The sequence below is a fragment of the Pteropus medius genome, unplaced genomic scaffold, assembly GCF_902729225.1.
Source record: "Pteropus medius unplaced genomic scaffold, Ma_sr-lr_union100, whole genome shotgun sequence".
Taxonomy (NCBI): Eukaryota; Metazoa; Chordata; class Mammalia; order Chiroptera; family Pteropodidae; genus Pteropus; species Pteropus medius.
In genome coordinates this window covers 1,432,567-1,459,313 of record NW_024354501.1, presented here as the reverse complement: position 1 = coordinate 1,459,313, position 26,747 = coordinate 1,432,567, and the positions used below count along the sequence as shown (strand labels likewise).

The 26,747-nt window shown below is 62.8% G+C and overlaps 1 protein-coding gene across 1 annotated transcript in view; it reads right to left on the bottom strand.

The window, feature by feature from the left end:
• Nucleotides 1–13,143: 13,143 nt before the first annotated feature.
• The window catches only part of OTUD7A (OTU deubiquitinase 7A), a 116,638-nt gene continuing 103,034 nt past the window's right edge, over nucleotides 13,144–26,747 (bottom strand). The window contains exons 10-14 of the mRNA XM_039853455.1: nucleotides 19,121–19,255; nucleotides 17,662–18,458; nucleotides 16,907–17,021; nucleotides 16,697–16,781; nucleotides 13,144–14,601 (exon numbers count right to left, since the gene is read on the bottom strand). Of these exons, the coding sequence (XP_039709389.1) occupies nucleotides 13,144–14,601; nucleotides 16,697–16,781; nucleotides 16,907–17,021; nucleotides 17,662–18,458; nucleotides 19,121–19,255 (2,590 nt within the window). The remainder of the gene's footprint in view (nucleotides 14,602–16,696; nucleotides 16,782–16,906; nucleotides 17,022–17,661; nucleotides 18,459–19,120; nucleotides 19,256–26,747) is intronic.

Genomic DNA, 26,747 nt, shown 5'->3' with positions numbered 1-26,747 from the left:
CATTTTCTGGCCAGCCTGGTTCTCCAGCTGCCCCGCCCCCATCCTGCCATGCTCAGGTGGGAGGGCCGCCTTGCCGTTTCGTCGTCGGTACCCCTGTGCTGCACTGGGGGCCTCACCTCGGGCCCCTTCTGTGCCGCCCCGCCTCTGACAGAGAGGGGCTCCGAGGGCGGCCTGGGGCCAAGGTGGCCGGGCGCCTGGAGAATTTCATCTGCTCACGAGCCGACTTCCATGCTTTCCAGCACGGCGCGAGTCATGAGGGACCAAGTCACCTCGTCCCGTTCGCCCCCGTGTTTGTGGGGGAGCCCAGGACGCCCCGGGGAGCACCCTGAACCCCGCCGCCCACGCGGTCGCCCCTCCGGCGTCAGGGGCGGCGCCCCGTTGACCTCGCTCGCTGCCCCTTCGCTGTCCCAGGGACCCGTAGCGTCCCCCACGGAGCCAGCGTGGCTCAGGTCACCGTGACCCGCGAGAGGGGGCGGCGCCCGCGGGCTGATCCGGAGCCGCCAGGCCCTGCGCCCAGGGCGCACGGCGCGCTGCGTGTCGCCGGCACACGTGGCGCGCCCCGCCTCATCCTCACCCGGGAGCGACTTTCAAATTCGGAAGCTGGCTGGTGACCAGTTTGCAAAGAACCGTTAATTAAAAAAAATAAATAAAAAGAGCCGAGTGAGAGAAAGAGCCAAGGACGCTGGCGCGGAGACGGGCTCCGGCCGCGGGCGCCCGCGCTCCTTGTCGGGGCCTCCGGCGACAGGGCGGCTGACGCCCGCGTAATGTGGCAGAGGCGCTGGTGGCGATGACGGTGTGGGCGGCCGTTTCCTGCAGGGCACTTTGCCAGCGCACCGCCTGTCCTGACAACCCGGGGTTCGAATCGCGACGCCCGCACCCCGTTTCTCCCCGAGCTGTGACCTTCGCCAGTCTAAGGCACTCGCGGCCTGGCCTGGCCTGGCAGACTGAGGCTTCGTCCTGAATGTCCCTCCCCGGTCACTGGCTGTGCGCGAACCACCCCCGCCCATGCGGCTTAACACAGACGACGACGTCGGTTTGGCTCGCGAATCTGCAGTTCCCAAAGCAGTCCGCGGGGGCGCTGCCGCCAGGGCCTCCGGAACCTCGCGTGTTGGGCCACGAGGAGGCTGGGGTCAGGACACCACGGTCCACGAAGAGAAAACGACCCAGCCCAAGTCCTCCCAGATGACCCGGCAGTTAAATTAGATGGAGGGCCGACTTGGAAAAGGGACACATTAGTTCCAGGGACGTCTCACAGTGGGGTCCTCAAGCGCCAGTGCCCTTGGCAACTCCCGTGGGGCCCGGTAACAGGGTCTAATTTACACTCACCCTCCCAGGAGCCCAGCCGGCCCGCAGATGGGGGTGGGGACAGCCTCCTAGGGGCCAGCAGCGACATCTGGGAGAGAAGCCCCGCCCCATCGCGTGTCCCCGCCCCCCGCGGAGGCCCGCAGGGTGACCAGCCCCCTTAATTTTATTTATGAAGATCGATATCTCTTCTCTCGACCCTCAGACCCTCATTTAGTTTTGTTTTAATCCTCGGGGGTGCGTCTTTCGAAACGATCTTCGCCTCGTATTTCTGCTTCTAACTTCTCCTGCCGAAGACTCATCTGCTCTGTCGGCTTCCTGATGACACCGGGCTGTGACTCTGCCCCCCGAGGCTTTGCTGGGCGATGTCTCCTCATCCCTGTCTCTGTCACTGCCCTTCCCTCTGAGACACATTTATTTAGCAGAGTGCTTTTAAAGTTTCAAGTGGTTAGTTTTTTGTTTTTTTTTTTAATCAAAAAAAGGATTTACACGGAGCATTTAAAAAATTAAACTCTGGTTATTAACTTGTACACTTACCGCACTGAGATCTTAGAACCTCAGTACACGGTCTGCTTTTTGGCATTTATTGAGGTTTTCTGTGTGGCCCAACGTGTAGTCAATGTTTATAAATATTTCTCGGATGCTGGGAAGGAAAATGGTCTGTTTTATATATAATTTGATGTGGATATGGCTCACAGGTCACTAGCCTATGACGGCAAAGTGATAGGCACGTTCCGACACCCAAACTACACCCCGGTTATGCAGGCGCGATGCCCTCACCCCTCCCCACTGGAGGAGCACAGACGGCCACAGAATATGGCCCGTCTCCCCATGGGAGTGACAGGCGGGCACACGCCCAGCTCCAAGCCACACCGTGCCACCTGGCCAGGCAGAGCTCCCTCTGTGACCCAGTCTGGCCTCCAAGGCTGTTAGGTGGCCGCTAGCTGTCACCCCAGGGCCAGAAATGTACCATAGTGAAGACTGTTCCTTAGCTCCGGGCCTCACTGTCAAGCCGGCAGCTCGAACCCAGTCCAGGGGATGGAGGGGCGGGTGGAGAGAGAGAGACAGAGAGAGACAGAGAGAGAGAGACAGAGAAAGGAGGGAGGGAGAGACAGGAGAAGAGAATCATAGGTTTGCTAAAGTCTATTTTACTGAGTGATTTTTCCATCTGTATAAAAGGAACAAAACATTGAAAACCGGTCGTGGGTTTTCTGGGACTCCTGGCAGCTAAAGCCGGGGAGAGCCCCAAGAAATAGAAGGGTCAGTGCCTCCACGGCCCCCCTGCCCCAAGCCTCAGGCCCAGGGCCGCGCTCGGCTGACCTTGCCTCCCAGGCCGCTGGCCCTGTCGCCAGTCTGGAGGCGGGTTCATCTTCCTTCTGCCCCAGGAGGCAAACACAGAAGTCACTCATGGTGTCTGCCTGGCTTAAGTGTGAAGGGCAGAATTAATAAAAAATTATGGATCACAGTTAGAATTAGAACCGACTCTGAAGGGAAGGTGATCACCACAATTTAGCTGGTGTCACACTGCCAGGGATCCTTACGATTCTTTCTTTACCGGCAAAAAAGAAAAAAAAACCACAACTATATATATAGGCAGAGCGCGAGGCACCCGAGGCCTAGAAGCAGACCTGACGCTCGCTGGGCCTGTCTGCGCTCTGAAGGCGATGGCCCGCTCCCGGGCGGCCTTGTCCCAACGCACCCATCAGGGAACTGGGAAGGCTGCCACCTGTGGGTGGGGCCCAGGTCTCCTGCCACCCGAGCCGAGGGCGCTCACGTGCTGGTGGCCAGGCCTGGGGAGAAATGCACACCACGTCCCTTTCTAAGACACAGCTTCCGGCGTGCTGCGGGGTCCTACAGGGACCACACCGCTGGCCGGGGGACGTCGAGTGACACGCCATGGACTGGGTGTGACCTGACCTTCCTGCCACATGTGGCTGTGCCATGTCATGCGGTGCAGATGGCAGGCGAGGGGCTGGGCTCGGGAAGCCCAGAAGGCACACGGCAGCGCCTGAGCGGGGTGGCCCGGACCCCGCGACACGTCCTCTCCCTCAGTCCACACCTCAGGGGACGCTCCCTGTGACCAGATGGCCGAGCAGGCCGGCTTGTGGAGGGTCCCCTGCGACGTGCCGGTTCCAGCTGAGGGCATCACGCCCTACCTGCCGAGTCCTCGGAAGACGGTGCCGGGTGAAGGATGAAGCCTGGCCTGAAGGCAGCAGGAGGAGGCTCCCCACACTGCGACTGACGGGGCTCGAGCCTCCCCCTCCTCGGGGACGTTCAGCGGAGTCTGGAGACTTTGTCGCCTGTCACGTCTAGGTGGGTGAGCACCTGGCATCTAGCGGGTAGAGGCCCGTCAGCAGCGCTGCTAAACCCTACGATGCACCCAGGATTGTCCGCTCAGTGTCGTCGGAGCCTCTGCACAGAAGTCCTGGTCACAATCGTTTACGAGCTGGGTCGGTCCAGAACTTGGAAGGAACGGGATTCAAAGGTCGGTGGCGAGGAGGTGTGGTGACAAACGGGAGCCGTCTACGATGGGTCCCTAAGGATGACCCGGAGCATGGGGCTGTCCGCGCCCCGTTTTTATGCTCCTGAAAAGGTCCCCGTGCAGAAGAGGCCGTCGAGAGTCAGGCGGACAGGGCAGCCTGTTCTGTGATGTCACCCACTCCTGTCACTGGCCATTGTGATGTTTGCTCCGTGGGCCTCAGTACGAGGGGACGCTGCCTGTGGGGGGGCCGTGGGTGAACGCAGGCACACGGTCCTCCTCACCGAGGCCAGCCTCAGGCGCCACTGCTGTGCCCAGTGACGTGTGACAGCAGACATGGGTGGGCGTGGAGCCTCCGTATGGCTCGCTCCTGGGGACGACCAGCAGACCCTTGGGGACACTGGGCCTCTGCCATCATGTCTGCCAGAGGGCGGGCCACACGGTGTGCCTTCCGCGAAGACCTGCTTTTCCAGCCAGGGGATCGTGACGTGACATGAACTGCTTGTGCCACGTTCCAGCACCCAGAGGCAGCTGGCCCGGCCGAGCTGTGGGACGGCCCGCCAAAGGTGCCCTTAGGATGCCAGCCGGGGACAGCTCAGGATGCCAGCTGGGGACAGCTCTCGGAAAGGTGGGCGTCCTGCCTCGCAGATGGCGTTTCTGGTTGGGATCAGCGAGCGCAGTGTCCATCCGGGGCCAGAACACACGGTCCGGGGAGCAGGGGCAGTGTGGGACCGGCTCTCGTCACCGTGATGCCCGAAAGTCTGTGCTCCCCGCCCCGGGCCCCAAGCTCTCTGACACAGCGGTGTCACGGCACCGGGCACTGAGACCGGCCTTTCTGGGCTTCGAAGGCTACTGGCTGGGCGCCCGGACCTCACCGTGAGGGACACCGAGCTGCTGCTACATGTGGGGGGCGAGGGGCGGCGTCTGCAGTCGAGGGGGCTCTTCGGGTGCCTTCGATTATTTCGTGTCCCCAAATAATAGTCAACTACAGGAGCCACCAAAAGGCCTTGGAAGGATTCAGACCTCTCAGGAGTGAAAGTCTGGGGCGTTTCATCAGGAATGAGACAATCCCAAGAAACTGAGGTCTCGGCTGAGGCCAGTAGAAGCTGGATGCTTAAGGGAGGGGGTGTGGGACATCGGCCCTGGGCCCCCGGCCAGCCGCGGACGTGGGACTGTGGCAGAGAGACACCCTGTCTCAATTCCTTTCCCACCCGGGGTGCGTGTGCGTACACACAACACACACGTGCATATGTAGACAGACGCGTGTGCACACGCGTTGCGTGTGTGCACGCACACACCACACTCGAGTTCCTCTCAGCGTTGTCCCGGTGACCGCTTGTCCCTCGCCGGCTGTCGTTTGTCCCCATCTTATCTTCTGCCATGTGGCAGGTCCTGCCTCCCGCGGAGGAGCCGGCCGCGTCCTGGGACTGCGGAGCCTGCCGGGCGGGCTGCTGTCTTCCTAGGTGACGGCGGATCCTGTGGTTGGTGGGGACTAGGGACCCTCCCTTCCAGTCCCTCGGTTACAGGATAAATGGCAATCAGACAGCAAGCTGGGGTTGGAGGGGCGAGGGGCCTTTGTGGGGGGCCCTGTGGCTTTGGGGCGCTGCCCCATGGGCTCCGGCGCCCTCTGCCCCGTCCAACGCACCGGTGCCTTCCTGTGGGACAATGTTACACCTTCTTATGCAGAAAAGCACCAGGTCCGGGACGGGTGGTGACACTGGGTCTAGTGCTAACCCGGGCCGTGGCGAGGCTACACCGGCCAGTCCCCCCGCACCCCGCAGGGACCCTTCCTCTCCCTCCGGTGGCCGGGCCGCCCCTCCCGCCCCCCGTCAGAAGGGCGGAGACTTCTGTGTCAGCCCCAGGAGACAGACCCGAGCCGCTGGCTGCTGGGACACGGCCCTCGACCCCTCCCCCCGACGTGACCCTCCTCGTGTTCCTAACGGGACTCGATGTCTGGGCCTTGGGGCTGTCCGCGGTGCCTCGTGCGGGCGTCCCGCACACGGTGGGCGGTCACCACCGCCATCGTCCCCAGCACGGGCCTCGCACGGCCGTGATTGAGTCACCTGCCCGGGACAGGCCTGTGGCCCAGGATGACACCTCGGCGGTCACAGAGAAACACACGCGGACAAAAATTCACAGTACAAGGTGCCGCCCGCTCCCGCCCTCCTGTGCACGTGGCCCCTGACAGACACCTGTTCACAAAAACCCTTCATTTCGGACAGAAAGTGTCACGCCCGTTGTCTCATTGGACAAAGGCTGTGGTTTCCATTTTTATTTATTTTTTAATTGCTGTGGACAGAGCCTGACCGAAGCCCCTCCCTCCGGCCGCCACACCTGCCGCAGACGGGACCGTCCCCAGGGCACGGGACGCGCGCCAAATAACCGGCCAAACAGCGCTTTACAAACATGTCGGTTTTATTGAGTGGGCGTCAAAGCTTCTCTCTGAGTCCAGTAATGGAGAAGCCGTGTCACATGGGTCATAGAGCTATTTCTTGCCTTGAAATCATCTTTCATAAAAGAAAGAAACGAAATACAGTTCTATAAAAGATGCAGTATTCGTTACTGGGACTTTTCCAAAATGATAGTGAAATGTACTACATATTGCAAAAATCGGTTTAGTGCTTGAATAGTTTACAAAGTGACCGTTCCCTGATGGCCGGGGACAGCTCTGGCACGGTCCCCTCCCCGAGAACCGGCCGACGGGACAGCACGTTCGCCGGACTCAGAACCAGCCCTGGGGCTTCGAAGGGCCTGGACCGCGGGGTCAGGGTGACCGCGCCCGTGACCCTTTCTGCCTGTGCGCCATCGTCCACGGGAATCAAGTAAGTCGGGGAGCAAAGTGACGTGTTTCACCCCCAAATCAGTCTGATGAACCCACAGAAGAAAAAGAAACGGGGAGAGATCAGGAAGGACCTTTATGGCCGCTCCCGGCCAGAGGCACGGCCCACGGAGCAAAGCAAACGCGCTTCGACAAGCCGCGGTTAGAGGGGGCCCCGGGGGGCGGCGGTGACGATGGCTCTGCGGACCCGCCGGCCCCCTGCACCTCTCAAGGCCCCTTGCCCTGGCTGGGGGCCGCCCCGCACCCTGGGCTCCCGGCCGTGGCTCAGCCCCAGCCACGCTTGCTCCTGGCGGCTTTGCTTGTTTGGGTCACAATTTAGCGGAGGCCCAGCTGTCACACTGTTCCCTGCCAGCGCGTGTGTGTGGAGCCCACCGCACGCAAGCAGAAAACAGCGTGTGGCACGCCCCGTCCGTCTGTCCGTCCGTCTGAGTGCTGGCAGGACCGTGTCCCCAGCCTGTCAGGCGGCTGCGAAGGGGGCACCGGTTTTTTTTTTTTTGGCAATTCGAGCAAAGGGACGCACGTGTGTGGCCCCACTCACCGTCCGCTGAGCGGCTGCACAGGGAATGTTTGGAGGGTGACTTCGCAGCCGCCCTCCCTGAGGGACCCTAGAATATGGCACCCGGAGAAATGACAGCGAAAGCCACGGAAAGGGATTAAAGTAGACAGAGCCTTCGAGCCAGGCCACAGCAGGACGAAGGTCCTGTAAGAAGCTTGTAACAGTATTTGCCAACAAGTCCTAGAGGAAAACGGGTTGGCCGGAGGACCTGGAAGTAAACGGCAAGGTCAGGCAGTCTGGGGCCCGCCCGGGGGCGGGAGAGACCGGCCTCCTGGGCACGGTCACGGGCTCTGTGAGGAGGTGTGTTGTTTGGCTCTGTGAGGTCAAGGCTGTGTCCCTCCTGTGCACAGCCGGCAGCGACCTACGCGGGGGCCAGGCGGCCTGCTGCTTCCGACCACGTCCCCCGCCCCCGTCGGACTGTGTGACAAGCTCCCCCGCCACTGCAGGCCTGATTTAGGTGACATGAGGATGGGTCCCCCACGCTGACTCCTCCCCTGGGCCAGGTCACCTGTGCCACCCGAGTTTGTTCTAGGAAGGCGCCCTGGGGACTGACTTACTATGAGGTTTTCCAGAACAGTCCAGGTCCAGTGTGGCCTTGCGGGGGGTGTCACAGGCGGCTGTCACCGTGCACCCGGCTGCCGGAGCTGCCCTGGAGGAGGCTGTCCCCGCCCCCCACCTTGCCCCCCGCTCTGGGGTCGTCCCAGACGCTCGCTGCACACAGCCGGCTCTCACGGCCGAGGCCCCCGGGGCAGCCAGGGCGTGTGCTCACCGCCACGTCTGGCCACGTGTCCCACAGCGAGAGGAGCTCCAGCCACCGCGTGAGGGACGGTGGTAGAATCTGGATGTGATAAAAGCTGAAACCGGTACTTTGGGGCTCAGACGAGTGATGTCACTTTCTTCAGCAGATATGCACCCAGCGCCCGATGGGTGTCGGGAACACAGGGCCGGGCGAGACGCAAAGTCCCTGTCCACACGGAGCCGACATCCCCCGGGAGTTCGGAAGGCATGACAGGAACGATCCGCGTGTGTGGCACTCGGATGGAGAAGGGGACACATGAGGGAGACGTGCAGGGGGTGGCAGGGAGGTGGACTGTGTCGTCAGGGACGGCCTCCTGGAAGGGTGACCCTGGAGCGGTGTTGGCAGGTTACCGGAGAGTGAGCCCCCCGGCTCTGGGCGGCAGGATGGCTTATGCAAGCGCCCTGAGACAGGTGGCCGGGACAGTGGGGCGTCCAGGGGTGGGGGTGGGGCCTCGGAAGGACTTGGCCGCTGCCGCGTTGAAAGCCACGCTCCAGCGTCTGCGGATTTGCTAACGCGTCCGAGTTAAATGAACGGGTTGCTTTGGTCTTAGGCAGATTCGGTCTAGAACACGAGGTACTAGTCACCTCACGCTAAGGAACCAGTGGCGACATGCGTGCGTGTGGACACGCGTGTGTATGCATTCTGCAGACGCTCTCTTGGAGGGATAAAAAGCCTAAGCAGCAGGTGTCATTTTGTATATACGTAACTGGGGGGAGCAGAGTTCTTTTTTTTTTTTTTTTTTTTGTGCAAGAATGAAACGGTAAAAGCAAATTTCAACGCATCATTTTGCAAAATAAGCAGACACTGTGACATCGCTAGCAGCGTGTGCAGACACAGGCTCTGTGTGCTCCCCACGACGTGTGGCTGTCGGCCCAGGCGAGCGAAGCTCATCACAGCCCGCAGACTGCACCCCACTTACTGTGGGGGGGTCCACACAGCCGTGTCCCTCTCCCTTCTCGGCCGGGGTGGAGCGAGGCCAGGACCGGCCTGGGGATCAGCTGCTAAATGTGCACACTGCTCGGAGCCTCAAGCTTGCAGCTCGGGGCTCCCGGGCGCCCTCAGCATCACACCTGCCACCGTGGACTCTCTGGCCTGGGTCGCCAGGCAGCACTGTGCCAACGGACCGGCTGTGGAGCGGACGGGGGGCGGACGAGGGAGGACCGGGAGGGAAGCCGAGGGCCCCTCCCCGCCCTGGACGGGCAGGTCGAAGTGGCCAGTCCGAGCAGAAAGGAGACTCTGCGGTCAGATCTGCCGGGGAAGGACGTGCTCAGAGGTCCCCAGAGGCTACTTCTTTAAGGCTTTTGGAAAACGGGTCCTGCTCCCTGGCGCCAGGAGTGCCAGCCGGCCCCGGGCCCTGTCTCTCGGCCACCAAAACGCGTTTCCTTCTTCGTTTGTGAGAAGCTGAACGGAACAAAAAGACACGACCGAGGACAAATTTCCCACACGGATGGGTCCAGCCCTTTTTCCTGAACTAACGTAAAATATATGTTGCAGGTTAAATTTCTTTCTGCAAAGTAGTTTGCGAAATGAGCTAGTAGGGGCTGGGGGAGGGGTGGGGGCCGTGTCCCCACGCCCCGCACCCCAGAGCCACCTGGTGGATCTCCACCGCCACAGGCGTGCACCCGGGGGCTGGATTCCCGTCGTCCCCAGTCACAGACTCCTGACTAAGCTACCGAAGCGGCGAGTCGCATCATTGCGGGAAACGCGGAATCGTAAGGGCACAGGTGCGAAGCTCTCGGAACTCCTTGGGCCACCGAGCAAGGAAAAGCCCGAAGTGACTTGGCGAGTGTAGAGTATTCCCCGGGGGGAGAGGTACGGAACCGAATCCAGGGACGAGCCGAGCCACCCTTCCACGGGGCAGCAAGACACCGGCCCGTGCCCACTGCCGGGGGCGTCTGCGCGGACAGCAAAAAGCTCTTAGACCAAGGGCCAGCTGCGCGGCCCCTTCCCACCCAAGTCACCTCTCCCAGGGGACAACTCTGTGACGACGTAAGGGCACAAAATATTGCTCTGTGGCATATCCCGAAAATAATATAAAAATAATTTCTATAGTATAGTTTAAACTCGGCTTGTAAAATTTCAACGTAACGGCATAAAATCTGCAGACAGTACACTGAGAAACACCTTCCTTTAACAATATATTCTTTTTAAAAAAGATCATATACCCAGGTAACGCGTGTGCAGGAAATGTGAAGTAAATTACGGGGTTTAGAAGTACCGGGGATCCTTCTGGAACTTTGGAGACGTCTAACCTTCCCAGCAAGGGACGCTGGGCCGGATCAGGTGGGCCTGCCGCTCCTGGACGCGGGCGAGGGTGGCCCGCGGCCTTTCCGGACTTGGGACCGGCGCTCGTCCCTTCGCCCAGCGCCCCGTTTCCCCACTCCCAGAAGGATATTTGGGGACCTCTGGGCCACAGTGAACTACACAGCAGCACCGACTAGTCCCCGCCCAGCCCTGTAGCTAATTTGGTCCCGGACCAGGGACCCGAGTCTAAGGAGCATTTTGGGGCGTTTCGGGGTGTTTCGGGGCGTTTCGGAGCCGCGCGGAGTGTGCGGTCGGCGCACTGGACCGGTGACTTCGACGGAGCCGTAGCTCGCTCACTTGGGACACTGTTTAGAAGAAGGATGGCCGCAGATCGCTCCCACAGGGACAGGGCTGCGAGCGAGCGAGGCGGATGAAGTTGTCTCTCGGCAGGTGGGGGCACAGCCCACAGGCGCCCCGGGGTCCCCACGTGGTGAAGGAGCCCGGGGTGGAGGGGGCCGGGGGCCGGACCTCAGGCTCCCATTCATGGCACATCTGTCAGGTGGGGGTGGGGCCGAGGTGACTTTGAGATTCGGGGAGACAGACCCGGTCACCCATTATCTGGTAATACTTGTGAATGACATTGCCTGGTTTTGAAGGTTTTCTTCTGTTGTGACGACGAACAATTTTTATTCTGTTCGCCTTTAAAAAAACAAAAAATGAGACCTGGCAGAGAGCATGAGAAAGAGATCATATTTGCATAGCCAGTTTTGGAAATTTCTGATCGGCTGTTGTCACGTTAACAAAAAATTTAAAGAAAAAACCACAAGCGAGAGTTGGAGTTAGCCCTCCTGGACGTCTGTGCGTCCGCGCCCGCTGCAGCGACACATTTCGAGGCTGGCGTCGAAGCTTCCAGGGCCCAGGAGTGTGCAGGCGAAGCGACGCTTCCTGTGACCCCACAGCTCTGGGTGACAGAGCCGGACGTGCAGAGCCAGTCCAACAGCGGCCACGAACCCTCTCGGCGAGAGATGTTTTAAAAAAACGACTTTTTGTTCCGAGGAACCAAAGAAACCCCGCTCATTAGGGGTGCGACGTCAGTAATCACCACGCCGAAAGTATTCGGCACGAAGAGTAAAACCTCCAAAAAATTCCTTAAAGGTTCTATCTCATAAATAACTTTGATTAATTTAAGGAGCCACTTAGGCAAAACGTGAATAAGTTGCTGACAGCTCCACGTGCTGTGGACTAATTAAAAACGGAAGAAAATTACAGGAATCACATTCGTTTATTAGAATTCTTCAAACGAGTAAAAAAAAAAAAATCCCCTCCCTTTTTATATTTTTTATTTTTTATTTTATTTTTTTTTGCTGCTCTTTGTGTCTGGCGGGAAAGCATCCTTTCTGGAGAAGAAGCTGGCTCCAATGAAGAGATGACCTCCTTCCTGCCTTTCCTGAGGTTACACCCAAAGCCAGCTGGGTGCTTTCTCTTTCTTAGGGCTAGTAGACGTTCTCCGAAGGTTCTCGCAGGTTTTAAAGCATCCTTTCGCTAGCGAGGATTTCTCCCATCTTCTCTGTTTTCTTGGAAACGAGTTCTCCTTAGTGAGACAGGTTTAACTCCCGTGTCCTTGGCTGAGAACGGCACCTCCAGAGGTAATCTTGGAAGGAAGAGGCTGCATATTGCTGCACAAAACAGGGTAGCTAAGGACACATTATTATTATTTTTTCCTCAAGAAATGTAGGAGGCACCAAAAAAGGGACCGCTCAGGGACAGGGCTGCCCCCTCACTGTCGGAGCCACAGGCGGGGTCATCCCGGATCCCTGCCGGGCGGGGGCGGGGCGGGGCGGTGGAGGTGGCGCCCCTGTACCTGGCTGGCCCCAGACAGATGCGGAGGGGTGGGGTGGTGGCTTCCTTGCCGGTGACCCTCTGCGGCTGGGTTTCAGAGCAGCCGAGTGGGGGCTTACACAGCGACCAAAGTGTCAAGTCCTCTCCTCTCTGTTGGGGCACCCACGGTCACGTCCTAGGGGCCTAACTGGCACAGTCCACTGTGGAAATGTCTTCAAAGCGGACACAAGCAGGCTGGCATCTTTGCTCATACGGGGGCCGCTCCAAAGAGTGATTCGGAACCTTGCGTTTTGGACCCGGGGTGTCTTCCGAAAGTTCCTGTCACCTGCGCTGCCCCGCAGCGGGGCGACCAGTACACCTCACCGCGCCCTGCGAGGTAGCTTGTCCAGTGCCCGCGCTACGATGCCCGCGGCTTGGATGGCAGTGTGGATGTCGCTGGGGCCAGGGCGGCGGGGTGGCGGGGGGAGGTGGTAGCTGTGGGAGGAGCTTTTGCTTATGGGATGATGGAGCCGCGTGTTTTCCTAAAGGGCCACAGTGGCGGCCAGAGTGTCAACGGACGACCGAGCGCCCCCCACCCCGCACGGCCCGTCCTCCGGGGACCCGGGAGGGGAGGCAGGCGCAGCCCGCGGGGGCAGGGCCGCCCCGCACCGCTGGACGCCTCTGCTCCTCAACCCGGGCTGGTGGCGCGCGCGCGCGCGCGTGACCGCGGCCTGGAAGAGGTCAGTGGCGGGGTTAGGAAAAAAAAAAGGCCCAAAGGGGAAAAAAAAAAAAAAAAAAAAAGGCATGTAAAACACTCCCTTCTAAAAACAAAGGGCTGCAAATCTCTTTATTCGGGGACAAAAATACCCTCGCGATGGCTGAGTTTCCGCGGACGCGGCAGATGCCAGCCAGCACACCCACCGGCGACAGTATGACTTGTTTCCTATCCGGCTACTACCTGAGTGGCGTCAGTGCAGGTTCAGGCACCAGGAGGGACGTGCGACCAAACACGCACACGGCACGGACACGGGGGTCGCCGGCCCTCCGGGCGAGCGGGGGGTGGGGGGAGGCGCGCAGGGCGACGCGCACGGGCCGCGGGGCCGCGCTCAGGGCCGGGCCGCGCGCGCCTGGCGCCGCCGGCGCAGCTCCTCGCGGTAGCAGCACGAGCACAGGTGCTCGGTCTCGGCGCGCCCGTAGAAGGCGCAGTTGTCGCGCTGGCAGCGGCGCGGCGCGGCGCCGGGTCCCCCGCGGCCGCACGGCGCGGCGGAGCGCGCGGCGGGCGCGTCGGCGTCGGCGTCGCCATCGGCGTCGGCGAACTCCAGGCCGTCGCTGCAGGTCTGCGGCGGCGGCTGCGGCTGCGGCTCGGCCGCGGGCCCGGCGCGCGCCAGCGACTCGACCGTGTGCACGGCGCGCAGGGCGGCGGCGGCGGCGCGCGCCGGGCTGTAGCCGTGCGACGACAGCGTGCGGTTCTGCTGCGGGTAGGTGGCGCACGGCCGCAGCGCGCCCACGGCCGGCGCGCACGCCTCGTCCCGCGTGCCCGCCGCCTGCACGTGGATGACGCTCTGGCGCCCCGGGGGACTGCGCCCCGGGGCCGGTCCGCTGGCGCCCGCGCGCCGCGCGCCCCCGCCGGGGCCCGGGGACGCCGCGCCGCCCGCCGCCCGCGCCGCCGCCCGCGCGCCCGCTGCCGGCCCGGGGCTGGCGCGGCCCTTGAACTTGAGCACCAGCTGCGTGGGCGGCGCGGCCGGCGGGCCCGGCGGGGCTCGCTCCGGGCCCGGCGCGCCCTCGGCCTCGGGCCTGCGCGCCGGCCGCTTGGCCGCGGCGGCGGCGGCGGCGGCGGCGGCGGCGGCGGCGGCGGCGGCGGCGGCGGCGGCGGCGGTGGCGGCCGCGTCGCGGCGCCGCTGCTCCTGCTCGGCGCTGAAGCGCTCCTGCGCGCTGCTCAGGTAGTAGCCGATCATCTCCTCGTGGAACTGGTGCCGGTGGCTGGTGAGCAGCAGGCCCGCGAAGATGAACTTGCGCTCGCCCTGCATGGCGGCGCGCAGGATGTTCAGGCTGAGCTTCACGTCCGTGCTGTATTTCCACGCGTCGCCGCGCGGGCCCCCGGCCCTGTCCGCCGGCGACGCGCCCGCCGCCTTGTCCGTGGGCGACGGCGTGGTCTTCTCCGACGGCGACGTGCTCGCCGACGCGCCCGGCTCCTCCTTGCTGCCCTTGCGCGACTTGGCCTTCTTGTCCTTGGCGCGCTCGGCCGCGTCGCCGCTCTTGCCGCCGGCCGCGGAGCCGGCGCGGCCCATCCGGCCGTGCACCAGGCCGCCCAGGCCGCCCATGTTCTTCTTGAGCTTGATGCCCAGCGTCTTGCTGAAGCTGCCCAGCTTGTTGGCCACGGAGTCCGCGCGGGCCCGGTCCTTCTCCTTGCGCTGCTTGTCCTTGTCCTTGTCCTTGCCGTTCTTGCCGTTCTTGCCGTTGGAGTCGCTGCACACCGAGTCGCGATCCGAGTCCAGGGAGTCGGCCAGGGACTGCACGTCCTCCCCCGCGGACGCCGTCGGGGACTCCGGCTGCGCCAGAGGGGCCTGCGGGCGACAGGGACCGGCGGGCAGGAGGGGGGGTTATGGATGAGCTGTCCCCACGCGGGGCCCACGAAGACAGAGCCTGCCTCCCCCCCACCCCCCACCCCCGCCAACCCCTGCGACCCCGATGGTCGCCCTGGTGAACTCCTGGTCGCCCGGAACCCCGGGGGGTGGGGGCGGGGTGGGGAAGGCGCAGAGGCCCGCCTGGCGCGCAGCCCCTGATCCTCTGCGCCGGTCAGAGGGAGGACACGGGGCCACCAGGTCCCCGGCCGGCGTCTTTGTAGCGGTGGAGGCCTTCAGGTGAGGACGACACTTTACCTACATCTGCAGGCATCTGTCCTACAAAGGTGTCTCACCTATGCCTTCAGGCAGGGCACAGACACCTCGCCCCCAGCACCTCATTCTTTGGGTCTTGGGACCCCCCCTATTCAGCGATGACTGCTCACTTTACTCTCTGCGTCCTTTCTCAGATCGGCCGTGTGGACTGAGGAGGACTCTGAAATAGGACCGCGGCTTAGCAAGACAGATGCCACTATTCCTAGGAGAGGGCTCCCCAGGGGGGCTGGGGCTGGCGGTGGGGAGAAAGCGCCTTTGTGAAGACGCGGGGCGAGCCCACTGTCAGCCCGCTGGGGGCCCGGCGGGGACTGTGCCTGGTTGGTGGGAGCCGGTGCAGAGGGGGGCAGCTGTCCTGCCATCTTTCGAGGCTCCCTCCTGGGGGAGGGGAGGGTTCTTACGGGGACCTCGCCAGCAGGTATGACCCGAGCCGGCGTGGGCTTTCTTGGCCTCCAGGGCAGGAGCCTTGGAGGACCACTGTTCCCCACTTTATTTTTGTCCCCCCTCCCTACGCAGGTCCAAGAGAGGGGTGAACCTCCGGAGCCACCAGGTCACCCGGAAGCGAGAGTGGGGTGCACTCGGCCCTCAGCACCTCCCAGTCCCACATGCCTGCCTCCCCCTGCCCGCCCAGTCCTGGGTCTGGAAGGAGCTGGGGTCTCAGACGGGGCTGCCAGGGACCCAGCAGGGCAGGCACTCGCCTTCGGCCTGTGGAGAGAGGCGGTGCCCACTGCCGGGGCCCTGGTTCAGGGGCCCGGGGACTAGAAGGGCCCTTCCAGGGCTGTCTGCTCAGGCCCTGCCTCTGGCGTGGGGCCACCGAGGCCTGGCAGGGGACCCTACTCATTGCGGGGCTGAGCTGTGTCCCTGGCCAAGCGCCTCCTGGTACTAGATGCAGAGCTGCCAACGTCACCCCCGCCTGGGTGCCAGGAAGGCACACCCACAGCAGCGCAGGGGCACACCGTGGGTGCCTGACAGGCAGGCAGCGTGGGTTGGGAGGCAGGACTCCGGGGCCGGGCTGCCACCGACTGTCACTTGTGCCATCGGCAAAGCGGGGTATCAGTGCCTGCCTCCCGCCCCCTGCGGGGGGTGAAATACAGGCACAGGCTGAAGTGTGACGGGGCTCTGAGCAGAGCCCACAGGTCCTGGGTCCTGACTGCCTTTCGCACGAGCCCCACTTCCTGCCTAAGCTGACGTCTGCGGAGGACCAGTTGTTTGTAAGCTTCGAACAAAGTTGTCACAAACCCTTGAGGCTGGGGATGCGCTACTGAGCTGACGAGCATCAGTCAGATCCTTCAAGTGAATTCCTCTCAGCTTGGGGAAGCAGGGACAGCGCGGACCCTGCCTGGGGGAGGGGACTGTTCCTTGCCGCCCCGGAGTGGGGAGAGGGGGCGCTGGGGACACACGTCAGGCACCTGGCGTTTCCCAGGACCCGCAAACGATCTATAACGAGCCAGCTCCGCCCCGCACGCGGCGTTCCCACCTCCGCGTAGGTGGCGGGAAAAGCGCCGTGTTGTGAGTCACCCACACTTTGTTTTCGAGGGGGCGTGTTTATTCCTTTCCCGGAGGAAATAGGGGACAAAGTGCCCCTGGCCGGAGCGCGCACCGGGAAGCCAGGGGCCTGAGGGTGGGGGACCAGGACGCGCCGGGGGGTGTGCGCTGGGTGGCGGCCGAACCGCACCCGAGGCCCAGCATTTAGAAGGCGCCCGGCCTGCCGCCACGCGGCCACCTTCCGGCCACCGGGGCGCGTCTGCGCGCACGCGAGGCTCACCCGGGTCTCCGAGGGTATCCGGACCCACGTCACGTTCATGTAGCTGTGCAGAAGGTTCAGCTTGGCCTCCAGGGACAGGATCAGGCTGGCGAGAGAGGGACACGGTGAAGCGCGCGCCCGCCTCGCCTGCGGCCGCGCGGCAGGTGCGGGCGGGTGGCCGGGCCGCGGCCTGCGGGGCACTGGGGCGGGGGGCGCGCGGCGGAGGCTTACTGCGCCAGCCTGGCGTTGTCCTTGTCGTCCTTCCCCCACTCCCAGTCCCTCCCGGGGTCCACGGCAAAGTGCAGGGGCAACAGCTTGTGCTCCGAATCCGTCAGGGGGATCACGGCTGCAACAGAGGACAGAGACGCGGTGCCAGGTGGCCCAGGGGCAGCCCCCGGGGAGGAAGGCGAAGGGGCTCCCACCTGTGCCAGCAGGGGCGTTTTAAGATCACAGGTGTCTAAACCGCTAAGGACACTTCGAAGGTTTCACATTTATTGCGGACTCTGAAGAGAAGCTGGAGGCGTCTTCTGGACCCTGCTAATGATATGGGTCAGCGGATGCGCAGGAAAGAGCTCTTATCACTTTGTCACTGCTGGGGAAGGACCCAAGACTCGGCGCACTGTGCAAGGTCGCCCCGAAGGTCAGGGTGGCCCCGCCTTCCAACCAACTCCCAAAGAGGCCCAGCGCGCCGGGCAGGCCAGTGAGGGCTGCCCGCTCTGCTCAGTTGTCACTTCTGTCAGTGCAGGGGACGGGAGGGGGCGCCCACAGGGAGCTCAGGGGGCTCCATGGCCCCGGGGGGCCCCTGGCCCAGGAAGCTCACATCCCGTGCTGGGGCTAGAGGAGCAGGTGACAAACACTCCGTGAGTGAACAGCAGGCCGTGGGAAGGTGGCTAGCCTTTGAAGACCAGCTGGGATCCTCCTGAGGAGGTGACATGTGGGTGGGGACAGCAGTGAAGCCTGCGGGGAGGGACTGGTACATCACGAACTTTCCGGGAGGAGCAGCAGCCTGGGCGGCTGTGGGCCCCGAGAAAGGCCGGGCACTGTGGGATGCCCCCCGGCCCGTCTGGGGTCTGTGGGGAGCGTCTGTGCTGCTGCAGGCCAGAGAGAGCGGGCCCCCCAGTGGCCCGGCCCCCGCCTGTGTCGGGGCCAGCAGCAGGAAGAAGGGCGACGCGTCCCCAGTTCCTCGTTCTGAGCAGCTGCCTCCCTGCCTGGGCCCCACGTGGCCACGCCAGGCCCGCTGCTGTGTGAGCTGCAGTGGCCTTTCTGCCTGTCATTGGCTGGGGGGAGAGGCGGGGCGTGCCTAGCTGCTGTGGGGAGCCCGCCTGTCCCAACACTGGAGTGGCCGCCAGTGGGTGTGGGGCAGGAGCCTGGTGCACGCTGGTGTGTGACACTGGCTGTGTGGGGGCCTCCGCCGCCCAGCAGCCTGGGAAGCAGGTGTGGCCGGCCTCTCACAGCTGGGGAGGGAGGCTGGGGCGGGCGTCCAGCGGGGCTCCCCATCGCAGGCCTGTTTCCTGCCCCACTCCAGGGTACCGCACCTGTGTCTGTCCCCTCCTTGTGGTGGCCAGCTGTTGCCTGGCCGCGACCCAGGTCAGGGTGCCTCCCACAGGCTGCTTTCCTTGGGCACCAAGAGCCGCACTGTTGGGGACAGTGAGCCCCAGGCCCCGCCCCTGCCCGGGCCTGCCCGGGGCTCCTTGCCTCACAAACAACCCCAAACAACACTGTTACCCGCTGACTTTCCGGGAAGAAAGCTGAGCAGGTGACTCGATGCTGCCCTCCAGCGTCGCTAAGGAGAAAGCGTGAGCTCAAATCACCGCCCCGCCCCCCGCCCGGGCCCGCGACAGCGACCAGCTTTGCTCAGGGCTTTCCACTTCTGGTCCGGCCGGGACTGGGCAGCACCAGCTCTGGCTGGGAGGTCAGGGCGGCTAGTCGGCCTTGAGATGGCCATGACACACAGGCCGCCCTTCCTCCCCAGGGCTAAGCAGTAGAGTAGTCAGTCACACAGGGTGGCCCCAGGGAGGGCTGCGGGGCTGGCTCAGGACCGGCCTCCCTCGGTCACACGAGTCACCCGCCTGCAGGCCCCTGGGAGGCACTTGCTAGGGCGGCTTGGTGAAGGTGCCAGTCCCGGCCCCCGCTCCGGCCGCCAGCCAGCATGTCCAGGAAAAGGACCGAAGGGCTGTATTTCAAATAAACATCCCCCGCCGTTCTTAAAGCAGGCAAACCTGGCAACCATTGTTCTAGGACAATACTCTGTTTGAAGCAGTTTCTGTGGCTGCACCTCGGGCGACTCGCGTCGGGCTGTCCCCCCTTTCCCAGGGGAGAGGTACCAGTGGGAGGCGTCTGCCCAGCTACGGCCACACTTGCCAGCCCCCGCAGATGGCGTGGGGCGTGAGCAGATGTGGTTAGAGCTGGGCGACACCCTCTCCACACTGCTCCCCAGCCCCACACCCCGGCCTCGCCTCCCTGCCACGGGCTCCCGGGATTCCTACGCTCAGGCCGCCCCCAGCCGAGCGCAAGTCTGGGGTCACCGGCTGGTGCTGCGGCTTGGCCACCTGGGGGTCCCGCAGCCTCTCAGCCTGGATCCTAGTCGGGGTGCAGGCACCGAGTGAGGGGCTAGGGACACGCCTGCTCGCAAGCGAGGCACCCGGGGGCTGATGGAAGGCGTCTTCCCTGGAGAGGGGACATCTGTGGATGTGGGGGTGGCCGGAGCCGCAAGGCCCAAGAACCCAACCCACAGCCGCACGTGACAGGGATCTTTCCAGAACAGGCTGCTCCACAGGCATCGGTGGCTCGGAGGCCTCTGTCTCCCGCGTCACACATCTGCTTTTGGCCTTCACCCCTGTGAGAGGTGGCGTGATGTGGCCGCTTGCCCTCTGGTGGCAAATGTCACGAACAGCAAACGCCTTTCAAAGCATGGCTGCAAACGTCTCCCTTTTCTTTGAAAAGGCCCTGTCCTGTCTTTTAACCTGGAAATACACAGATGCCATCTCACTCACCCTGGAGACCCCTCGTTTCTGTTTGGGACGCAACAATGCCAGGGCCCTGTCTCATCTTTACAACAACGTCGAGCCAGACGGATGGCACATGGCAACCTTCCCTGAACCCGTCAGAGCGCTGACGTCATGGCAGCCGGCTGGCCCCAAATCTAAGGACAGACAGGTGCCTCCGAGGAGATGGACGTGAGCGGAATCTGGGCAGACGCGGCCGGAGCCCCGTGAGAAGAATTAACAAAGCTGCTGACAAGCTGGGGGCTGAGTGAGGCTTGGAGCCTGGGGACTGTAGGTACCGGGGGCCACGCGCCTTGAGGGCCCCTCTCCGTGCGACCCCAGCGGGCACACAGAGAGAGGTGGGCAGGTGTCTTCCACAGCCCGCACCTCCCTTCTGTCCCTTCTGTGCGAAGGGACAGAAGCTCGAATCGGGCATGCGCACACGGGGCCCCTCTGGGCCATCACGAAGGGTGACATGCTGCCACCGTGGACGGACCTAGAGAGGATCGCGCGGAGTGAAACCGGTCACACAGAGACGGACAGGAACCACACGCGTTCGCTCACGTGCGGGGCACGAAACGGGACCGACAAACGAGCTGGGGACATGAACTCGTAGATACAGACGACAGGTGCTGCTGACCAGACGGGGCGGGAGAGGGGGGTGAAGGGTCCCACGACGACATGAGAACCCGGAAGCGCTCCGGACCTATGTGTGAGGAAGCGGGGGCAGCGCTCGGGTGACCTGGGGCGCGGGCATCCGGGGAGGAGGGGGTCAGGGAAGACACGGCGGCTCTGGCCCTCGGGGCTCCCCGTGAAAGACCCTCCTCGCCCCCACAGCTCCTCCCTCGAGTGTGACCGCAGCTGGCGTCCCTTCGGACCCGAGCTTCAGGTCCCAGACGGATGGTCCCTGGGGTCCCACACAAGCCAAAGGCAGATGTCCGGTGGGTGAGCGCACGGCCGAGGGGCGGAGCTCTGTGCCCTCGAAGCCCCGCCCACAGCTCCGGCCACCTGGCGGCCCTTGGAGAGGTTTGCGGGTCAAGAACTAACGATGTCGGTGTTTGAACGAAATGGCATGGATGACACAGGCTCTGTCCATCCCTCTGGCGACCAAATCAAAGCTGTGACGGAAACAAGGAGCAGCGTCAAGGTGAAATTACCTGGGATCCAGGGGAACGAGCCATACGACTTTGGAGAAACCCAAGGAAGCTCCTTGCAACGGCGGAAGGTGGGACTCGGCGAGGACACGGGGCTGCCCGGTGGCAGCGGCAGACGCCTCTCAAAGGGGCGCGTCCGGGAGCGGAAGTTCGGGGCGTCGGACCTGACTGCTCTGAGCACCAGAGCCCATTCGGCTGCGCGCAGGGGGCACCAGGGACTTCCAGGGAGACATCAGAGAGTGAAGGCCGAGACATCGAGACTCGCCCGGCGGTATCCGCTGCTCCCTGCTGAGCCCTGGCTCCTCCCAGTGCGCCAGACCCAGCGCCCCCACTGCCGTGACGTCATCAAACTGGATCCCAGAGGCCGCTCCACCCAGAGGAGTCCCTGAAACCCCGCCTCCCCGAACTCGTGGCCCCACCCAAGACACATCCAGGTGTGTCCTCGGCGAGTCAGGTGCTCCTCGTTGAGACTCACACTGGTGCAGGCAGCTGGCCTCGGTTTCTGGTGTGGCCTTTTGAGGCAACTATAAGCACAGCATCTCTGGATGGCTTGTTGAATCTTAACAGGTGACCCCGGAGGGGCACAGGCTTGGACTAAGTTTGGCCCGCAGCTGGACCCCTCTCAGGACTGTGCCACTGGACACCTACTTCGCAAATCCACACTAATAAGACCAGGAGACTTGGGAGCTTTGCCTAGTACATAGAAACAGACACGGAAAGGCAGCCAAAATGGGGTGACGAAGAAGCAGAAACCACATGACAGAACAGAACAGAGATCCAGATATAATGGAGTCAAGTCGTTTAACAGATGCAGAGTTCAAAACGCTGGTTATAAAGATGCTCAGTGAACTTTCGGGAAGCATAGAGAACTTCAACAAAGAGATAAAAAACATAAAAATGGAAATGGAAATTATAAAAGGGAACCAGTCTGAAACAAAGAACACATTATCTGAGATGAGAAATGTATTAAATGGAATAAACAAAGGAATAAGCAAAATGAACAAAGAAGAGGGTCCAATGCCCCATCTAGAGGACGGGACAGCCAAGGGCACGCAGCAGAACGGCAGGAGATGAGATGCCAGGACTCTAAGAATAATTTAAGGAGCATATGGGACGCTATTAAGGGTCCAAATATCCGTCTGATCGGCGTGAGTGAAGAAAATCAAGATGCCGAACAGCTGTTTGAAGAAATAATGATGGAAAACTTCCCTAACCTGGTGAAGGCAATGGACATAAAACCCCAGGAAGCTCAGAGAATCCCCAAAATCAGGGATCCAAAGAGGCCCACGCCAAGATACAGCATAATGAAAATGCCAAAGGTTAAATACAGAGAAAGAATCTTAAAAGCAGCAAGAGAAAAACAGATAGTGACTTATAAGGGAAAACCCGCAAGACTGGCAGCTGATTTCTCAAGAGAAACCATGCAGGACAGAAGGGCTCGGCACAAAATATTCGACAGGATGAAGACCCAGGATCTACAACCAAGGATACTTTATCCAGCGAAGCCATCATTTCGAGTTGAAGGACAGATAAAGAGCTTCTCAGACAAAAATAAACTCAAGGAATTTATCACCACGAAGCCAGTATCACAGGAAATGTTGGAGGTAGTTCTTTAAGAAGAAAAATATAAAAGACTCACTTCAGATTAAAACACACACGCAGGAGATGGAAAAAGATGTTGCTTTGATGGACCTAGAAGGTATTTAAGTCAGACATTTAAAGGTAAACACTACATGATTTCACTTACATGCGGAATCTAAGGAATATAAAGAACAAACTCATCGAAAACAGACTCACAAATATAGTGGACGATTTGGTGACGGACAGAGGGGAGGGGTTGGGGGGCTGGGAGAATGGGTGATGGGTTAAAGAAGTACAAGCGAGTAGGATGATGGTCCCGAAATGGGGAGCCCGGCAGAGGGAACGCAGTCATCGTTAATACGTCGGCTCGGGGGATGGCCGGGGAGGGAGGGAGCAATTGGGGGGACCATTTTACGAACTCTATAGATGTCTGACCCATGTCCTGTATACTTGAAACTAATTAAAATAAATAATTTTTTTTTTTTAAAAAAAGAACCTACGATGTCATGGACGATGGCCTGGTCTGGTCCCTAGGGGCCTGGGTAGAAGTCTGGACACCACCCCCCACCCCAGCTCATCATCTTCTCCCCCCTCCGCGAGGCGCCTCTGCAGACAGGACCCCCTCAGGGGCTGCGTTCTGGGGCTCCAGGGCGAGCAGCGAAGGAATGTGGCAGCCCCGGCGGTGTGTGACAATGTCATGTCTCCTCTAGAGCGAGGTGCTCCAGGGTCTTCGTGGGCACTGCCTGCTCGGACTGGGCCATGTGCTCAGACACGGGAGTTTGGGGACAAACAGGACGTGCTTGAGGCCAGGGACGCTGGCAGCAGCTTGCCCCGCATGGACGGTGGGGAGGCTGCGGGGGGACAGAGGGCTGGTCACCAGCACCCCGACGTGCCTGGCCTGCCGGTGGGGCCCGCGTGCTTCCATGCCGTCGGGTGTGCGAGAAACCGATGCCCCCTCTGCCCGAGTCCCGCTGAGCTGCAGGGGCGCTGAGTGGCCCCAGGGACCTGGAAACGAGAGGGGGTGGGGAGGGCAAGGGCCAGGTCGCAGGGGGTGGACGTCCCGCTGGCTTTCCTCTCACTCGGATGCTGTTCTCGTAGACAAGGGTGCCACAGGGGTGGGGACTTCACGTCTGTGAAAAGCTTCCTTACTCAGCAAAAGCTTCCTTACTCGGCGGCTCTGTGGGGGCAGAGTCCCACGCAGCCTGAAGTCACAGAGACTTCCAGGAGGACGCGAAAGTCCATCCTCAGCTCAGAAGGGCGCAGAGCCACGCTCCTGTCCGGAAGGCACGGACCCGGGGCTCTAGGACGCAAAGCCGCGGGACAGGGAGCGACAGGTGGCACTAGATGCTGGGGACACCAGCATGCCATCGAGCCAGCTGCACGGGGCTGGGCATGCTTCCAGCAAGACCCCCAGTCTCTCTCCTCCTCCGGTGGGGGCGCGTGGCCGCCCTTGGCCCGCACAGCCCTGAACCCCGAGACCCAATGCGCTGCAGTGTGCCGGCTGGCGTGCCCTTATCTGGCTCTTAAAGATGTGGTGTCCCTCTGCGGGGCAGGCACTGGCAGCCTCGCCGCCTTCCCAAGACGGGGTCCTGGTCAACATGGGGTTGTTCCAGATGGAACTGCCAGAAGCGGCGCGCCGCGCCCTGACACGCAGCCGGTCACTAAACGCCACCCACTGCCCGCCCCCCTGTCCCCCGCTGCATTCCCTGCTCGGGCTGCCAGCGCGTGTGGAGCTCAGCTTGGGTGCTAAGACACTAGCACGGGTCCTCGGGGAAGGTTTTCTCCCCAGATGAAGAGACGAGAAGGCATTTGGTGTGATGCCGAATGTGACGGCGTCTGGACGTGACGGCCGGAGCCGCAGCGCCCATCCTGTAACCATGAGGCCTCTGTGCCGCTGCGGCCAGAACCGCATGCTGCGAAGGGCGGGGCAGGGAGGGGCCGGGAGCCCGGGTCCCTGAGAAGGCCCGAGCTAGAAGCGCCCACCTCAGGGCCCCCTGCTCGAGCAGCAGTGGCCGTCGCTTCCTCGTGGGAGCCCCTGGCAGCCCGGTGCCACTCGGCATGCACCTTCACTGGGGGTCCTATCGTGGCTTTCTGTGGTTGCCCCCGTGTTTCTTGGCATCGTAAAGGCCGAGGAGAGGGGGTGAGTCTGTCCTTTGGGTGGCCCCCTGGCATGTGCTCGGCTTCTCCCGAACCGCCGGTAACCACGGCTGGGTCGCTAGGACCTGGTGTTTGTGGGAAGGCCCCTGCAGGCTCAGCTGTAGGGCCAGAAGCGGGGGACACGCCTGGAGGAGCCCTGGGGTCAGCCGTGACCTCACGAGCGTCCGCTCTGCTTTGCCTATGGCAGGTCCTTTGCAGGGGTGGGTGCTGAGTGCTCGTGGTGGCCAGGAAGGCTTATCTGTGGAGCAGTACTCAAGGGTGGGGGACGGGCCTGGCTTAGGGACAGGTGATCCCGTTTCCTAGAGGCTACCGGAGGACACCGAGGACTTCGGTGCATGGAGGGACTGTCCCATGATGGTCATGTCATGATTACGAGGTGACGTCCTGGAACACGTCAAACGAAAAGCAGCCGAGTGTGGAGCATGGACAAAAGGCAGGTCAGGGGCAGAAGAGAGGGCAGGGGACAGGAAGGGAAGGACAAGGGCTCGGCACCCAGGGAGGCGGTGTCACCGCACCGGCCGACAGACAGGGAGACAGGCCAGGGGGTCGCACAGCGCCCCCGGCCCACGCGGTGAGGATGTGGCAGTGCCAGGCCTCTCCGTGCCCAGGGCCACACCCCCACCCCACATGCGGGCTCGGCCACGCCAGCAGCCCGGCCCCCAGCAGCCCGGCCCTTTGCTCAGGCCCGCCTGGCCCCTGGTGCCAGCCTCGAGACCTGACGCGCAGCCTCCGAGGCCCGGCGTGCCCGCTTCCCTGCCCCGTCCGTCTGTCTGTCCCGAGCTGGCATGGCCTCCCCTCCTGAGAGCAGCTGGGGCACGCCCTGCCTTGCACAGGAGGTGGCTCGGTGGGCTCACTGTCCCCCACAGGGCGGGGGGGCCCGAGGCGGGGACACCGTCACCTTTGGATCTCCAAACCTGGATGCGACGCGCTTCACACACTCCCGCGGAGCTGATCCTTGTCCCCCCCACCTGCCCCCATGACGAGCACTAGGGGACTCCTGGACCCCAGGCCAGCGTGAAGCCCGGGGTAAGGGCTGTGGCAACCGGCACCCCCCGCCCGGCGAGGGTGGCGCCAGGGACATGCTGTGAGCCGCACTTAAGGCCCTGAAGTCAGCAGAGTGGCGAGTTCTCTGCAGACGCGTGAGGCCCTGACACCTGCAGGGACCGGACCCAGCCCACGGGAGCCAGGAGCGTCACGTCCGCTTGTGCGGAAGGTGGCCCCGTGGCCCCCGTCCTGAGGTGGGACGGGTCAAAGTGCAGCCCCGGGGCCAGGACACACAGGTCCCCAGATGCGGACCCTGCACCCGTCCCCACTCCCGAGAGGAGCCACAGCCCGCACCCGTGTCCCATCAATGGCACCTTCGCTCCGCCGGGAAAACATCGCAAAGCCGGGGGCGGGGGCCTTCTGTAAGGGCACCCACGGGGCCTGCACCCCGCTCGGCCACCAGGGAAGCCGGCCCTGGGACCTGCGGCTTGTCCGACAGCTGGTCCCATCACCGCGGGTTGCACCCCTGAGCCTCTGTTCCTCTGGGCCCCACGTCGCTGCGTGACAAGTCACCACGACGCCCCAGGGCCACGCCCCACGGCGGGGCCTGAAACCAGCCGGTCCTGCCTGCCCATCAGTCTCCTGGGGGAGTCTCTGCCTCAGCCGGAAACCAAAGTGACAAAAGGAAGGAGTTTCCCCCTCTGCTCAGCTGGTCACACACCTGTCGGGGGCTGACAGGAGCAGACAGCGACCGCCCCAAAGGGAACCCGCCGCTGCCACAGCGGACACGCCACGCGCCGACCCAGGACCGGCGCCTGCGTCTGCTGACTGGTGGCGAGATGTGCAGCCTGGGGGACCGCCTGGGGGACCGCCTGGGGGACCGCCTTGGAGCCCGTCCCCAGCACCGAAAGGGTGGCAGGAGCGTGGTCTGCAGCGGCGCGGTGGAGACGCCAGTGTCCTGCCTGACTCGCTGGGAGCGCCACCCACACGTCCCCGCGCAGGCCAAGGTCACGGGCGCCCACGCAGCGTGCGCATGCGCGTTCCCGCGGCGCTTCCTCCGTTCAATGACGGCGACACTTAGCGCACGCACGGCCGCTTCACGCAAAGTCCGTCACTGCCCAGCAAGCTCTGCGCTTCCGGGGGGCTGCGGGGACCCCGCGCCCCCTTAACAGAGCCCCTCCCCGGCCCGTGCCCGACCCCCGTGACCCCTCC